We start from the raw sequence: 15,545 nt of genomic DNA, 5'->3' as shown, positions 1-15,545 counted from the left end.
GCCGGCTCTCCACACCCATGGAGGCTCTTTCCTGAACCCCACAGTCCCCCTCTTCAGAAGGCTCAGCGAGGGTGCAAAGCCGTGAGAATAGTTTTGGGGTGTAGCTGCCCCCCATGTTGATGGTGCCATTATTATTATTATTATTATTATTATTATTATTATTATTATAGAAGTTTAGGCCTTGGCCTCCCAGAGCCCATGTGGCTCAGCCCTTCCTGGCCTCCGGAGGCCCACTGGTGGGCCTGGCTGTGAACCCCAGCTCCCCCAGGGTCAGGCTGTGTGACTTTGGGGAAGTGACTCGCCCTCTCTGAGCTCTTATCTGTGAATGGTGTTAACCAGTGGCTCTACCTGATGGGGTCACCCTAAGGAGCGATGAGTTCAGCCAGGCTCAGGGGTGCCAAGACCCTCGCAGGGTCCAGATCTGGGACGCAGCCCCGGCCTCTGGGTGACCCGTTCTACCCCACTGTCCCCTGCAGTTGTGGTCTATAACTGTGCCATGGGCAGCCCCGACTGTTCCCAGTGCCTAGGCCGCGAGGACCAGGGTCACCTGTGCGTGTGGAGCGACGGCTGCCGCCTGCGGGGACCCCTGCAGCCCCTGCCCGGCTCCTGCCCCGCACCTGAGATCCGTGCGGTAAGCACACCCAGGGGGCGCTTGCACCCCAGAACCGGCCTGCACCCAGCCTGGCTCTGCATCTCCGGGCTGGGGAGCTGGGGGGACACCCCTAGGCACGTGCATGCAAGTGACCCGTGAGCAATAGCAAGGTCAGGGAAAGCTGGGGGGTCCGGTGACGATCAAGGCCCCTCACATAACTTGTACCCGGTGCAAGACAGAAAAAATCTCAGGGAAGGATTCTGATTGGCTTAGCCGAGGCCAGGTCCTGCCCCTGGTCCAATCAGCGTCTGGCTGCGATGTGGGCTCCTCAGGGTGCCCAGGAGGCTGCCCTAAGTGGCATCCCCGAGCTGAGTGGCCTCAGTCATGCTCAAGGCCAGGTGACCCGCAGTCCCAGCCCTCTCTGAGCCCCTGCATCCTCTAAGCAGTGAATGGTGCTGGGTGGCCCTGCATAGGACAGTGGGAGGGGCCATTTCTGAGTGTCCCAGCCTCAAAGTCCCTGTCACTCCTGTCTCTGGTCTCCTGGCAGATCGAGCCCCTGAGTGGCCCCTTGGATGGCGGGACCCTGCTGACCATCCGCGGCAGGAACCTGGGCCGGCGGCTCAGTGACGTGGCCCACGGCGTGTGGATCGGCAGCGTGGCCTGTGAGCCGCTGGGGGACAGATACACGGTGTCGGAGGAGTGAGTGGCACGGTCCCCGGCCCCCTGCCCTCCTCGTCCCACTGTGCGTCCAGCGGTCCCGCTGTGCCTCCTGCCTGGCTCTGCTTGGGACGCTCCTCTCTCCCTCGGGTTCCTGCTCTACGCCGCCTCCTCCAGGAAGCCCTCGGGGCTCCCCAGGCCGGGCCAGCCCCTCTGCACACAAGCCCCGCTCTGATGAGAACGATGGGTTTGCAGTTAAATTGGAGGGGCTCCTGGTGGGAGAGTCCCTCTAGAGAATGTTCTAGAACCGAGGAATGAGCTAGAGTTCCTCCTGGGGAGGCCTTGCAGATAAGCCATCAGGTGACCAGATGATCTGATCACAGCCCTCCTGGCCCCCCTCGTCCTCTCAGGCGTGCAGAACTGTGGGAACGCCTGGGGTAGGGGGGGATCCCCCGACAGTGGTCACTCCAGCTGGCCCTCCAGAGGCCAAGAGGACTGTTCATTATTTCAATGTGGACAGTACAGAAGGCCAGGTCCAGCTGAGAGTGGGAGGACACGGGGCACCGTCACACCCTCTGAGTGCGCCTGTCCCCCTCCAGGATCGTGTGTGCCACGGGGCCAGCCCCAGGGGCCTTCTCAGATGTGGTGACAGTCAATGCTTCCAAGGAGGGCAGGTCTCGGGAGCGCTTCTCCTACGTGGTAAGAAGGCCACGCCCACGCTCCGCCCCCTCCGCGCTCCGCCCCCTCCGCGCTCCGCCCCCTCCGCGCTCCGCCCCCTCCGCGCTCCGCCCCCTCCGCGCTCCGCCCCCTCCGCGCTCCGCCCCCTCCGCGCTCCGCCCCCTCCGCGCTCCGCCCCCTCCGCGCTCCGCCCCCTCCGCGCTCCGCCCCCTCCGCGCTCCGCCCCCTCCGCGCTCCGCCCCCTCCGCGCTCCGCCCCCTCCGCGCTCCGCCCCCTCCGCGCTCCGCCCCCTCGGGTGCACAGAACCTGACTCCTGCCCTCCGCCTCCAGCTGCCTCTGGTCCACAACCTGGACCCTAGAATGGGCCCCAAGGCAGGGGGCACCAGGATCACCATCCATGGGAGTGACCTGCACGTGGGCTCTGAGCTCCAGGTCCTGGTGAACGGCACAGACCCCTGCACGGAGCTTGTGTAAGCCCGAGAGCAGCCCTGCCCCTCCCACCAGAGAAACCCATGGGGTTGGGGGACGGGTGGGTGGGGGCGATGTCATTGTCCCAAACATCAGCTGGTTGTTTGTTAGCCATGGCCCCTTAGGTAGGCCCCTTCACTTCTCTGACCTTCAGTCTCTTCTTGTAAGAACATCTTTTTTTTTTTTTTTTTTTTTTTTTTTAATACCAGGGATTGAACCCAGGGGCGCTTAACCACTGAGCCCCCTCCCCAGCCCTTTTTATATTTTATTTAGAGTCAAGGTCTCCCTGAGTTGCTTAGGGCCTTGCTAAGTTGCTGAGGCTGGCCTCCAACTTGTGATCCTCCTGCCTCAGCCTCCTGAGCTGCTGGGATGACAGGTGTGCTCAGCATAAGAATGGTCTTTAAGTTCAGGGAGTGCACTACCTAGCATACAGTAGGTGCTCCATAAATGGCAGCAGCAATTAAAATGGTGATTGCCGGCCCAGAAGTGTGACCAGTGGTAGGGGGCGTGATCTGGAGCCTTTTGGTGGTGGAGCTGGGGGAACTTCTGTCTTTATTATGCACTTACTGTGTACCATGTCTCATTGATAGACTTTTCTGAGGATGCATAAGATAAGCCCGGCCAGGGCCTCAGGGAAACAGGAAGCTCCCATGGAGACAGGATCAGAGAAAAGTCAGGGCTTTGGGGTTCTGAGTGAGATCTGGGGAGGCTTCCTGGAGGAGGTAGGTGGGACACCCACCTAAGGGCGCCGAAGACAAGGCGGGCCCCAGGCCAAGTGCATAGGGCTGAGACATTGGCAGCCCAGGCGGGTCTCCCTGCTGATGTGGCCGTCCCCCTCAGGCGCACGGAAACCAGCATCACCTGCACGGTGCCCGGGGGCGTCCAGGCGGCCCCGGTGCCCGTGTGCGTGCGCCTGGAGCGCAGGGGCTGCGTGCGCGGCAACCTCACCTTCTGGTACATGCCGAACCCCGTGATCACGACCATCAGCCCCCGCCGCAGCCCCGTCAGGTGAGCCCCAGCCCCTGGCCCAGCCCAGCCTCCTTCCTTGGGGCCACAGGTGTGCTGAGGGGGTCTGGCTGTCCCCCACAGCGGCGGCAGGACCATCACGGTGGCTGGCGAGCGTTTCCACATGGTCCAGAACGTGTCCATGTCCGTGCACCACATTGGCCGGGAGCCCACGGTGAGGGGACCCCCGGGAGGGGCTGCGATGGGGGGTGGGCTGGGTACAGCTGGTGGCCCTGGCTGACCAGGCCTCTTCCTGCGGCATCTCTGTCTCTTTCTGTCCCCTTCCACCCCAACCCCTGTTTGTCCGGTGTCCGTCTGTCCATCCTGCATTCCTCACCCTGACCCCGGGGCCAGCTCTGCAAGGTCCTCAATGCCACCCTCATCACCTGCCCGTCCCCGGGGGCCCTGAGCAATGCCTCGGCGCCCGTGGACTTCTTCATCAATGGGCGAGCCTACGCCGACGAGGTGGCGGTGGCCGAGGAGCTGGGGGACCCCGAGGAGGTGCCGCGGGGCAGCAGGTTCCGCCTGGACTACCTCCCCAACCCGCAGTTCTCCACGGCCAAGCGCGAGAAGTGGATCAAGCACCACCCCGGGGAGCCCCTCACCCTGGTCATCCACGTGAGCCCCTGGGGACCCCCGGGGTGGCCCGAGGGGGCCGGCCAGGCTCAGCCAAGAGCGTTGGCCAGCGTCCCTCCTGTACCCACAGAAGGAGCAGGACAGCCTGGGACTCGAGAGCCACGAGTACCGCGTCAAGATAGGCCAGGTGGCCTGCGACATCCAGATCATCTCGGAGAGGGTCATCCACTGTTCGGTCAATGAGTCCCTGGGCGCCGCCGAGGGGCAGCTGCCCATCACGGTGAGTGGCAGAGGCGGAGCTGACTCTGGCCCCGCCCCAACCATTCCCTGAGCATCCACCAGTTTTCATGCTCAGTAGCTTAGGCTAGCAACGCAAGGCAGAGCTTCAGATCCTCCCTGGGCAGATGAGGACACGGAGGTCCAAGACCTTAGGGACCTACTCAGTGTCAGTCACTCGCTTCAGCTGGGCCCTGAGGTGGCTGGGCTTTTAGAATCCTGGTGTCCTGCCTGGTCAAGTCTTGTCACCTGCTGTCCTGGTCCCAGATAATCAAGGACCGGAGCCAGGCCCTGTGAACTGCCCATCTTTCCCTGCTCCCCCCAGGCTCTAATAATTGTCACGGCCTCCTGTACTGACAAGTGTCATCTCCATTAGCTGTCAGTCTCCCCAGGAGGTAGAGGTGGTTATCTTTGTATTATCACGGAGGCTCAGAGAGGTTAGGTGACTTGCCCAAGAACACACAGCATTAGCCAAAACGTAATTCCAGGAAAACTACAATCCCCTTCCCTCCCTCTGTGCAGATCCAAGTAGGGAACTTCAACCAGACCATCGCCACGTTGCAGCTGGGGGGCAGCGAGACCGCCATCATAGTGTCCATCGTTATCTGCAGCGTCCTGCTGTTGCTCTCTGTGGTTGGTAAGGAGTCCCAGGCTTGGAACACAGGGAGGGCAGGCCTGCCCCCCAGGCCCCGCCCTGTCTGAACATGGGCTGGGGTGGTGGCTCAGGGGTAGAGTGCTGGCCTAGCACGTGTGAGGCTCTGGGTTCAATCTTCGGCACCACATAAAAATAAACCAACAAAATAAAGGTATTTGTCCATCTACAACTTAAAAAAAAATTTTAAGTAAAATAATGTAGTCTAGAAATTGGAACCCTCATACGCTGCTGGTGGGACTGTAAAACCCTCTGTAGATGGTCAACATGTTCACTGTCACCAGGTGTGGGGACACACACCTGCAATCCCAACCTTTGGGAGGCTGAGGCAGGAGGATTGCAAGTTGGAGGCCAGCCTCAGCAACTTAGCAAGACCCTGGCTCAAAATAAAAAAAAAAATATTAAAAGATCTGGGGGTACAGCTCCGTGGTAGAGAGCCTCTGGGTTCAATCCCCAGTACCTTAAAAAATATTCTTAATTCAGCATAATTCTTGGTCATTGAACAAAGAATGGAAAATATCAAAATCCAAAAAGAAAACAGAAAACACATCATTTTATCACCCGACAGCTACCGTGATTTTAAACACACACAGTTCTTTTTCTGAGCACTGTCCCCTGAGGATCCTGGGGAGAAGCTCTCCCCACAGGCCTGGGATCTGCAAACAGCAGGTGCCAATAAATGCTTTGCTGCCCGCAGCCCTGTTTGTCTTTTGTACCAAGAGCCGCCGCGCCGAGCGCTACTGGCAGAAGACGCTCCTGCAGATGGAGGAGATGGAATCGCAGATCCGCGAGGAGATCCGCAAAGGTCAGTGGGTGGCACCGGGCAAAGGCTGTCCCCTGGCTGTCCCCTGGTGGGGGGGACAGGTGCACAGTCCCCTGACAGCTCCCTGCCTGTCCACCAGGCTTCGCAGAGCTTCAGACAGACATGACGGATCTGACCAAAGAGCTGAACCGCAGCCAGGGCATCCCCTTCCTGGAATATAAGCACTTTGTGACCCGCACCTTCTTCCCCAAGGTCAGCCAGAGCCCCCCCCCCCCTTGAACCTGGACAGGGCAGCTTGACCCAGGGCACGTGCATGCAGTACAGGGCCTCTTGAGCAGTGCGAAACCTGCACTCCCGTCCATGGCAGTCCTGCCAAGGGAGGGGATCTGTCCATAGGGGAACCAGCTGCCAGCCCCCATCTCCTCCTTGGTGTCCTCCCCTCACTAAGTCACTAAGGGTGACTTGGACTCCCAGGATTCCCTGCCAGCATTCCCTTGGTCTCCCTGTTGTCTCCTGTCCTCTGGGTTCTGCTTAACTATCCAGAGCCTCGCCCATGCCTGTCATCCCAGCAGCTCAGGAGGCTGAGGCAGGAGGATCAGAGGTTGGAGGCCAGCCTCAACAACTTAGCAAAGCCCTGTGCATAAATTAAAAAAAAGGCCCCGGGGTCCTTTGGGTGCTGTGATTTCCGGGCCAGTGTCCCCCGGCAGAGGCCCAGGGTGGCGCCCCTTTCTGCCCTGCGAGCCTGGCCTGGTCATCAGGGGGTGTCCAGCCGCTGAGGACCCTGGGATCTGCCTCCGCAGTGCTCCTCCCTTTCCGAAGAGCGCTACGTGTCGCCCTCGCAGACCCTCAGTCCCCAGGGGAGTGGCTCCCCGCCGCAGGAGACCCACCCGCTGCTGGGAGAGTGGACCGTGAGTACCCCAGGCCCCCACCTGGCGTCCCCTCCCCGGGTCCCACTGTCCCCCTCCTGCAACCCGGGGACGCCCGTCGTTGGCACTGGGAGACGGCAGCCTCCGCCTCCGCTGCCTCCGCAGATCCCCGAGAGCTGCCGGCCGCACATGGAGGAGGGCATCAGCCTCTTCTCGTCCCTGCTCAACAACAAGCACTTCCTCATCGTCTTCGTGCACGCCCTGGAGCAGCAGAAGGACTTTGTCGTGCGGGACAGGTCAGTCCCCGGGGCATGGGTACCCACTGGGCTGGACCCCAGGGCCGATCCCTGGCTGATGCCCCGCGGCCCCGCAGGTGCAGCCTGGCCTCGCTGCTGACCATCGCTCTGCACGGCAAATTGGAGTACTATACAGGCATCATGAAGGAGCTGCTGGTGGACCTCATCGACGCCTCGGCCGCCAAGAACCCCAAGCTCATGCTGCGGCGCACCGAGTCCGTGGTGGAGAAGATGCTCACCAACTGGATGTCCATCTGCATGTACAGCTGCCTGCGGGTGAGGCCGCTCGCGCCTGCGCAGGGGAGGCCGGAAGTCACGCCCCCCGGGTCCCCAGGGACCCTCCTAGCCCTTGTGCAGATATGGAAAGGGATGCTCAGAAGGGGCCCAGGAGCCAGGCGCGGTGGCACACACCTGTCCTCCTAGCACACACCTGTGGTCCTAGCAGCTCGGGAGGCTGAGGCAGGAGGATCGCAAATTCAAATGCAAAAGAACCCTATTAGAACTCTTCTGCAGAACGGGAGTCCCTGGTCCTGTCTTGCCATCCAGCTGCCTTTACAAGGGAAGAGGCCACAGGGTCAGCTGGGGTTCATGGGAGAAAGGCAAAGGCTTAGACAGAGCCCAGAACCAGGCCCTTAATTGTGTTGGGTCTCCATCTGGTCTTTGGCAGAACCCAGCTGTGTGACCCTGGGTAGGTCACTGCCCTCTCTGGGCCTTGGTTACCTTTGGTTAAGCAGATCCTCTGCCCCTGGCCTCTGGAGTCCTGTGAATCCTCTCAGGGGAAGCAGGAAGCACGGGATGGGACAGACCTGGACCCTGGGGGCTGCGGGGGCTCTGGACCTAGCTCTCCTGGCCACTTTATGTGGCCTCCGACAGGCCTTTTCTCCTCTACAAAATGGGACATCGGTGGCTCCCACCCCTAGATCCGGAGAATTGGCTCTGGACTAAGAGCTGGCCCGCTGCCTTCGGACGCTGCCAAATCTGCTTAAAATGTACTTAACGTTTTTTCAAACACACTTACCGTTCCTACTTCACTGTCCACGTAAATGGAACAGCTGGGTCGCTGGAAAATCAGCTGCAGACTGTGGGTGGCAGCGAGTCCCTTTTTGGCCGGGCAGTTGCAATAAAATGGGGGTTCACAGCAGGGGGGCTGCAGATAGCACGGCTTCAGGCTGTGATGGGGGCCGTTTGTGAACTCCTCTGGGTCCTGTTTCCACCTCGCCTCACCCTGGGAGGGCCCCGCCGGGCAGGTAGGGCCAGCCACGGGCTCAGGACTGGGTGGATGCACGACCTAGCTGGGCCATGCTGGGCAGATGGCTTGCCCTCTCTGAACCTCAGTAGTGTCCATGGAGCTGTGCAGGGGGCTTGTTGGTCCCTGCAAAAGAACTTCCGGTCCATAGAGACACCGGGCAGGGGGTGTCAGCCTGGGCACTGGGGTCCCAAAGGAGGTGTTGGGGACAAGTGGGCCCCCAGATGGGATGGGGTGAGGCCAAAACGTAGAGGCTGGGACATGGAGGGTGGCCCGGGGCCTTGACCCCTGACAGCCCTGTGCCCACCCAGGAGACGGTCGGGGAGCCATTCTTCCTGCTCCTGTGTGCCATCAAGCAGCAGATCAACAAGGGCTCCATCGACGCCATCACGGGCAAGGCCCGCTACACGCTCAACGAGGAGTGGCTGCTGCGGGAGAACATAGAGGCCAAGCCCAGGGTGAGCCTGGTGGGCGTGGCCAAACGGTGGGCGGGGCCAAATGGTGGGTGGGGCCACGTGGTGCTAGGCGTGCTTTAGGCTGGGTTAGGCAGGGGGCGCTAGTGGGCGGGGCTTGATGTGGGCGGGGCTTTTCCAGCCCTGGGTGGGGCCAAGCAGTGGGCGGGCCCAAATGGTGGGTGGGGCCATGTGGTGCTGAGCCTGCTTTAGGCGGGGTTAGGCATGGAGCACCAGTGGGAGGGCCGTGTGGGTGGGGCTTGTTGTGGGCGGGGCCGTGTGGGCGGGCCCAAATGGTGGGTGGGGCCATGTGGTGCTGAGCCTGCTTTAGGCGGGGTTAGGCGGGGTTAGGCGGGGAGCGCTAGTGGGCGGGTCGTGTGGGTGGGGATTGAGGTGGGTGTGGCCATGTGGGCGGGGCTTGCCAGTCCTGGCCTCTGGTCTTTCTTTTTTATTATTATTTCTTTTTGGTCTCCAGCCTTCACCTAGCCTTACAGCCTCCCAGGACAGAGCCTTTCCTGCCTGGGCTCCTGTGTAGCAAGGGTGACAATCTATTGACCCCTGTCCCTTTTGCCTTGTCTGTCTCTGCAGAACCTGAACGTGTCCTTCCAGGGCTGCGGCATGGACTCGCTGAGCGTGCGAGCCATGGACACCGACACGCTGACACAAGTGAAGGAGAAGATTCTGGAAGCCTTCTGCAAGAATGTGCCCTATTCGCAGTGGCCGCGGGCCGAGGACGTGGACCTTGGTGGGCAGGAGCAGGGGTAGGGGTGGGCGCAGGGGCCTGGGTGCCTGGAGGCTTCGGCCTTGGCCAGAAAGTCCCCTTCAAATGAGCACATGTGCATGATCAGTGTCCCTGGGGACACCCACGATGGCAGACTAGGCTCCCAAGAGCAAGTGGCTCTGGTTTGGTGGGACACGGTCCCTGCGATGTGACCAAGCTTTGGACACCGGCCAAAACCCTGTGGGAGGAGCTTCCCACAGAAGGGCACCTCAGAGTGGGTTTTGAAGGGTGCATAGGAGTTTTAGTTCTACCACAAAGAGAGGTTCCTAAAACTATGGGGCGTCCCTGGTCACTCACGCTGTGCCCAGTCCTGGACAGAGCTGGGCCCTCCCTTTATCCCCAGGACAGTGGGAGCCATGGGGGTTGTGTGGCCTCTGGTGCAGGTGACCTTTTACTTCAGGAGTTGTAACATGAAGGACCCTGGGGAGTGGGGACGCTTCCTGAGCGTCTGCTTGGTGACAGCTCCCGGGGACCCTTGTTGTATACCATCTCCCCATTTTCCAGATGAGGACACAGGGGCTCAGAGAGGGGCCTGGCTTGCCTGGGGCTGCCCAGCCAGGGTGAGAGAGGCCTCTTCTTGGGTGGCCTCCCGGTCCTGGCTCCCGGCCCTGACCCTGATGATCGGCTCCTCTGCCCCCAGAGTGGTTCGCGTCGAGCACGCAGAGCTACATCCTGCGGGACCTGGACGACACCTCGGTGGTGGAGGACGGCCGCAAGAAGCTCAACACGCTGGCCCACTACAAGGTGCGGCCCCGCCCCTCCCCGGCCTCCCTCTCCGGACTCCCTCCCCGGACTCCCGGCCTCTGACTTCAGCCTCTCCCCTCCCATCAGATCCCTGAAGGGGCCTCCCTGGCCATGAGCCTGTCGGACAAGAAGGACAATACCCTGGGCCGAGGTAGGGCTGGAGGGCAGGGCCAGGCTCCTCTGACCCACTCCTCCTGTGGCCGGGCCTTGGCAGGCCGATGGGCTGTGGGCAGCTGGAGGCCGGCCCGGGAGCACGGGATGTGGCCTGGGCAGGGGCCAGGCGGAGGGGAGCTGGCAGGCCTCCCTGGGTCTGGGGCTGTGTTCGTGCCACCAGGCCCTGTGGTGGCCTGGGCCTCGCTGCCCAGCTGCCAATTCTGGGAATCGGGGCTCCTCTGAGTCCTGGGGTCCACTCTGAGGTTGAGCGGAGGGTCCTGGGACCTGGGCCTTGCTGTCCCCTCTTGTTGATTTATCGTGTGCTTCCTCCCCTCGCAGTGAAGGACTTGGACACGGAGAAGTATTTCCACTTGGTGAGTGTCCAGCCTGGACCCGGGGGAGCCTGGCCCTGGCTGGGAGTGGCCTTGGCCCTGGGCCACCCTGGGCCTCTGAGAAATGGCTCCCAGGCCCTGGGAAGGGCTGGGCGGGGCTGAGGGAGCTGGGGATGCGTCCAGGATCAGCGGACGTCAGAGGCCCATGTGCAGAGAGCCGGGGCCAGGGCCCCCCCACCCCCGGTGGCCAGTGTGCATGGCTGGGCACTGCCCACTGCCCATCTTCCAGGTGCTGCCCACCGATGAGCTGGCGGAACCCAAGAAATCCCACCGACAGAGCCACAGGAAGAAGGTGCTCCCCGAGATCTACCTGACCCGCCTGCTGTCCACCAAGGTGGGCCCCGCCTCAATGTCCCCTCCCCAGCTCCTGGGGGTCTGCTGTGCATGCTCCCCTGTCCCCCTGTGGGGCAGTAGAGAAGGAAATGGGGGCCTCAGGGGTCAGTGGTGGCTCGAGTGCCAAGGTTGGGGCCCAAATCCTGGCCCCTCCCGTTCCCAGCTGGGGACCCAGGATCTGTCACCACCCCCGGGAGGTTCCACTACGGGACCCGACTGAGGTCACGTGCCTTCCCCAGGCACCATGCACGGGCGGCCCTGGTGGCCCACGGCTCTGAGAGTGCCCCTGGCTGACCGTGGCCCCCCACCCCCCCCAGGGCACGCTGCAGAAGTTTCTGGATGACTTGTTCAAGGCCATTCTGAGCATCCGGGAAGACAAGCCCCCGCTGGCCGTCAAGTACTTCTTCGACTTCCTGGAAGAGCAGGCCGAGAAGAGGGGAATCTCGGACCCGGACACCCTGCACATCTGGAAGACCAACAGGTAGGCGGGGGCAGGGGGAGCGCTGTGTAGATGTCGTCGTATCGTTGGGGCAGAGCTGTGGCTCTGGGTCTCAGAGCCTGCCCTCTGAGGCCACCTGCCCGGGTTCAATGCCTACCGTGCCATAATTTTGAGCTGTGTGATCTTGGGTGAGTGACTTAACCTCTCTGTGCCCCAGTTCGCCCAGCTATAAAACCAGGGCAACAGTAGTAACCCACCTTCACTGTAAGAATTCACTCGAAAAGCTCCCAGGGAGCAGTGTGTGTGTGTTGGGTGCCCTCATCCTCACCCTCGCTCCACCTGGGTTAGCGAACAGAATCAACTTCATTTGTCAGAAGAGGACACCGAGGCTCCCAGAGGCTCCCCGCCCCCCATCACACAGCCCTGGGCATGGCAGAACCAGGCTCCACCCGGCCTGTTCTGGTTCCCAGACCCAGTTTGTAGCCTTCTTGGAAGCTGGAGGTCTCCCCCTAATCAGCAATTTATTGAAATCCTTACCCAAATGCTAATGACCCAGCAGGGTTTGGGCAGTGCCAGAAGGTTCTCAGAACTCCCAGGACCCACATGCCCCAGGCTGCTGGGTCACTGGGTGGCCCCGAGTTGGAGAGTGTCAGCAGCTCTCTGGCCTCCCAGGACGAGGCTCAGGGTGGAGGCCCCGCCCTCCCTGGCTGCTCTGCACTTCCTGCTAGGCTAGGGGCGGGGCCTGGAGTGGGGTGGGGCCTGGGGCGGGGCCTGGAGCTGGGCCTAGGGTGGGGCCTGGGGCAGGGTCTGGGGCGGGGCCTGGAGCTGGGGGCGGGGCTGGTGGTGGGCGGGGCTGGTGGTGGGCGGGGCCCGGGATGGGCGGGGCTGGGGAGGGGAGGCCTCTAATGAAAACCAGGCTCTGGCTGAGGCTCCAGAGGGAGAGCCAGGGCGGAGGGGGGACTCTGCAGGGGGCAGAGGCGGCCACAGGGTGGACCAGCCGCCCCAGCTGGCCAGGGAGAGCCAAACCTCAGTTCCCAAAGGTGACATCCATCCTGGGGACTGCAGCATCCCCCGGGGCTGCCCTCCAGCCACCACTTCCTCCCTGCCCCGCCCTTTGGTGGGCTCACGGCCTCCCCGCCCCTCCCAGCCTCCCCCTGCGGTTCTGGGTGAACATTCTGAAGAACCCCCAGTTCGTCTTCGACATCGAGAAGACGGACCACATCGACGCCTGCCTCTCGGTCATCGCCCAGGCCTTCATCGACGCCTGCTCCATCTCCGACCTGCAGCTGGGCAAGGTGGGGCTTTTTTTGGGGGGGGGATGGGGGGTACCTGGGGCTGAACCCAGGGGTGCTCAACCACTGAGCCCTGTCCCCAGCCATTTTTTGGGGTTTCACTGAGCCACAGGGGCTGGTTGAGTTGCTTAGGGCCTCCCTAACTGTTGAGGCTGGCTTTGAACTGGCGATCCTCCTGCCTCAGCCTCCAGAGCTGCTGGGCTGACAGGCGTGGGCCACCGCAGGAGAGAGAAAATGACCTCCCTGCCCAAGTCTGTGCCCCTGCGAGGGCAGGATGCGTGTGACACAGAGCTGGGGACATTGGAATCACGCAGCGGGAAACATCAGATCAGATGCAAGAGACAGACCCAGGTCCCCAAGACGGGTGTCACCAAAGCAGGCTGCAGGGTCAGGGAGAGATCAGGGCAGGGGCTTCATGTCCCAAGCAGCCCAGGGAGGGGACCAAGGATCCCCTGGTCTGAAGCCAGCACATGGGGGACATTGGGTGCCAACCAAGACTCCTCAGTCCCCGAGGGCCCCCTAAGGCCACTTCTGGGGCCACCAGGACAGGGGCTGCTTAGAATCTGAGACCCAGCTGTGCCTGTGGCCCTGGCTGAGATGTCCCCCTGTCCCCAGGACTCTCCCACCAACAAGCTGCTGTACGCCAAGGAGATCCCCGAGTACCGCAAGGTCGTGCAGCGCTACTACAAGCAGATCCAGGACATGACGCCGCTCAGCGAGCAGGAGATGAACGCGCACCTGGCGGAGGAGTCGCGGGTGCGCAGGCGCAGGAGGGCGGGGGGCTCAGGGCCTTTGGGGGGCCCCCTGGGTGTCCCCTTCTTATCTACAATTGCTCAGCACCTTAGTCCCAGGGGAGGGGGCCGCAGAGAATTTTCTAGAAGGGAACTGGGAAGTCTAGGTCCAGGGGCTCTTGGAAGGTGGGGGGTGAGGAGCTGCGAGGTCAGCCTCCCTCTCCGGCCTCCCCCTGCAGAAATACCAGAACGAGTTCAATACCAACGTGGCCATGGCAGAGATCTATAAATACGCCAAGAGGTATCGGCCCCAGGTGAGTGACCCCCTGCACCTGCCCAGGTAGCACCTGCCCACGTCCATTCTGCCCACCTGACATAGAAGACGCAGGAGAACTTCTCACCTTAGCACTCACATCCGGGAACTTTGCACTTTAGGGTGGGTCTTTTTGGGGATGGGGCGTACCTGGGGCTGAACTCAGGCGTGGTCCACCACGGAGCCCTGTCCCCAGCCATTTTTGGGGTTTCACTGAGAGACAGGGGCTGGTTGAGTTGCTTAGGGCCTCGCCAACTGTGGAGGCTGGCCTCCAGCTTGCGATCCTCCTGCCTCAGCCTCCCGAGCTGCTGGGATGACAGGCGTGGGGGCCGCCGCAGCCGGCTAGGGTGGGTCTCTTGGTGGGTGGACAGAGGCGCTGTGCTCTCTGCCACCATCTAAGGCGGGGACCCCTGAGCTGGGCCACCCGGCTGACCCCCTGCTGCCTCCTGCTCAGATCATGGCAGCCCTGGAGGCCAACCCCACGGCCCGCAGGACGCAGCTGCAGCACAAGTTCGAGCAGGTGGTGGCCCTGATGGAGAACAACATCTACGAGTGCTACAGCGAGGCCTGACCCCGGCCAAGTCGGGCGGCGACACCGAGGAGCGGAGGAGGAGGCTCAGGGGGAGGGCGGACCAGGGAGGCCAGGCCTGGAGCCCCCAAGCCTGGCCCCAGGGAGGCCTCTGTGTCCCCTCCGACGGGCTCTGACTCTGGGATGGGGGCAGCCAGTCTCTGGGAAGCTGTCCCCGTCCACCCAGCACAGTGACCCGCCCTGCACCAGCCAGCTGCTAAGACAGCCCGGCCTCAACCCGGGGAGAGGAGGCTGCAGCCCCCCAAAACACTACCTCATGCAAACTGGAGAGAGAGGGGGGAGCCCCGGATGGCTTTCTGCTTGCACCACCAAAAAGCTGTCACCGTGTCCCTTGGCCCCAGAGGACCCTGGCCACACTCAGGGTCAGAGTTTTCTGGTTTTCGGTGGCTGCAGCGGCTGTTGGCAGCCAGGGCCGTGCTCACCGCCTCCAGGGAGGCCCCCAGGATTTCCCCCCTGAGGGACAGAGGAGGAGGGGACAGGAGCTGGGAGCAGGAGGGGCGAGGGTGCACAGAGTCTGTAGCTGGGCTACTCCATCTTTCTGGAAGTTTCTAAAGATAGCACCACTTTGGGGTTTTTTGGGGGGGGTAATTTTTTTTTTTTTTAAGCTTTTATATATAAAAAGAAAAAATTATCACGCGCCAACTGTGAACGGCGGCCACTTGTCAGAGGACCCGGGGAGTGTCCCCAGGGGCGCCCAACGCTACACTGGAAATGACTGTTCAGAGAGCCGGCAGGCCTGGCCCAGACCTCCCCAGGACCCTGGGAACGTCACCCCGTCTGTCCCTGTGTGAGGTGACCCCGGGTGGCTGATCCAGCCCGTGGGTCCCCCTGGGAGCAGACCCAGCCCATGCCCAGGACTGGCCAGGAGCCCAGGGGGCAGGGGGGGGGGGGCTGGAACTCTCTGGAACCTTCTTTATAATAAAAGTCTGCCGGAATCCCATGGGGACTTCTGCCTTTGTCCTGAGATGGCCACGTGGGGACAGGAGGCCGTTTGTCACTGAGTTTATGACACAAAGGACGCAGAGGGCCTTGTCCCTAGGAAGACGGCCTGAGCCAGGCCTGAGGGGGCTTGGACCCTGGACCCTTGTCACACCTGCTGCATGCTGCTGTCCCCTGCCCCAGGGCTGGGGAACTTGTCCCCAAGGCTGGATTCTGTTCCCCTGGGCACAGGTTGTCCCTTAATTGGGAATACAAGGTGAGGGGACAATAAATCCGCAGGCTGAGCCCCGTCCCAGGCCACTTGGCTCTCCC

General features: G+C 62.1%; 1 protein-coding gene across 1 annotated transcript in view; it reads left to right on the top strand.

Annotated features, from left to right (window-relative positions):
* The window catches only part of Plxnd1 (plexin D1), a 35,326-nt gene extending 20,092 nt beyond the window's left edge, over positions 1-15,234 (top strand). Inside the window, exons 12-36 of the mRNA XM_026383018.2 lie at positions 477-631; positions 1,140-1,291; positions 1,849-1,948; positions 2,258-2,397; positions 3,236-3,403; positions 3,485-3,575; positions 3,755-4,018; positions 4,107-4,256; positions 4,775-4,889; positions 5,602-5,709; positions 5,807-5,919; positions 6,468-6,575; positions 6,699-6,829; positions 6,907-7,105; positions 8,387-8,533; positions 9,116-9,272; positions 9,949-10,052; positions 10,140-10,203; positions 10,545-10,579; positions 10,827-10,931; positions 11,248-11,411; positions 12,517-12,664; positions 13,277-13,417; positions 13,632-13,706; positions 14,160-15,234. Of these exons, the coding sequence (XP_026238803.2) occupies positions 477-631; positions 1,140-1,291; positions 1,849-1,948; positions 2,258-2,397; positions 3,236-3,403; positions 3,485-3,575; positions 3,755-4,018; positions 4,107-4,256; positions 4,775-4,889; positions 5,602-5,709; positions 5,807-5,919; positions 6,468-6,575; positions 6,699-6,829; positions 6,907-7,105; positions 8,387-8,533; positions 9,116-9,272; positions 9,949-10,052; positions 10,140-10,203; positions 10,545-10,579; positions 10,827-10,931; positions 11,248-11,411; positions 12,517-12,664; positions 13,277-13,417; positions 13,632-13,706; positions 14,160-14,276 (3,251 nt within the window). The 3' untranslated portion in view covers positions 14,277-15,234. The remainder of the gene's footprint in view (positions 1-476; positions 632-1,139; positions 1,292-1,848; positions 1,949-2,257; positions 2,398-3,235; positions 3,404-3,484; positions 3,576-3,754; positions 4,019-4,106; positions 4,257-4,774; positions 4,890-5,601; positions 5,710-5,806; positions 5,920-6,467; positions 6,576-6,698; positions 6,830-6,906; positions 7,106-8,386; positions 8,534-9,115; positions 9,273-9,948; positions 10,053-10,139; positions 10,204-10,544; positions 10,580-10,826; positions 10,932-11,247; positions 11,412-12,516; positions 12,665-13,276; positions 13,418-13,631; positions 13,707-14,159) is intronic.
* Positions 15,235-15,545: the final 311 nt, after the last annotated feature.

The sequence above is a fragment of the Urocitellus parryii genome, chromosome 16 (assembly GCF_045843805.1).
Source record: "Urocitellus parryii isolate mUroPar1 chromosome 16, mUroPar1.hap1, whole genome shotgun sequence".
Classification (NCBI taxonomy): domain Eukaryota; kingdom Metazoa; phylum Chordata; class Mammalia; order Rodentia; family Sciuridae; genus Urocitellus; species Urocitellus parryii.
This window is presented reverse-complemented; position numbering and strand designations above follow the sequence as displayed.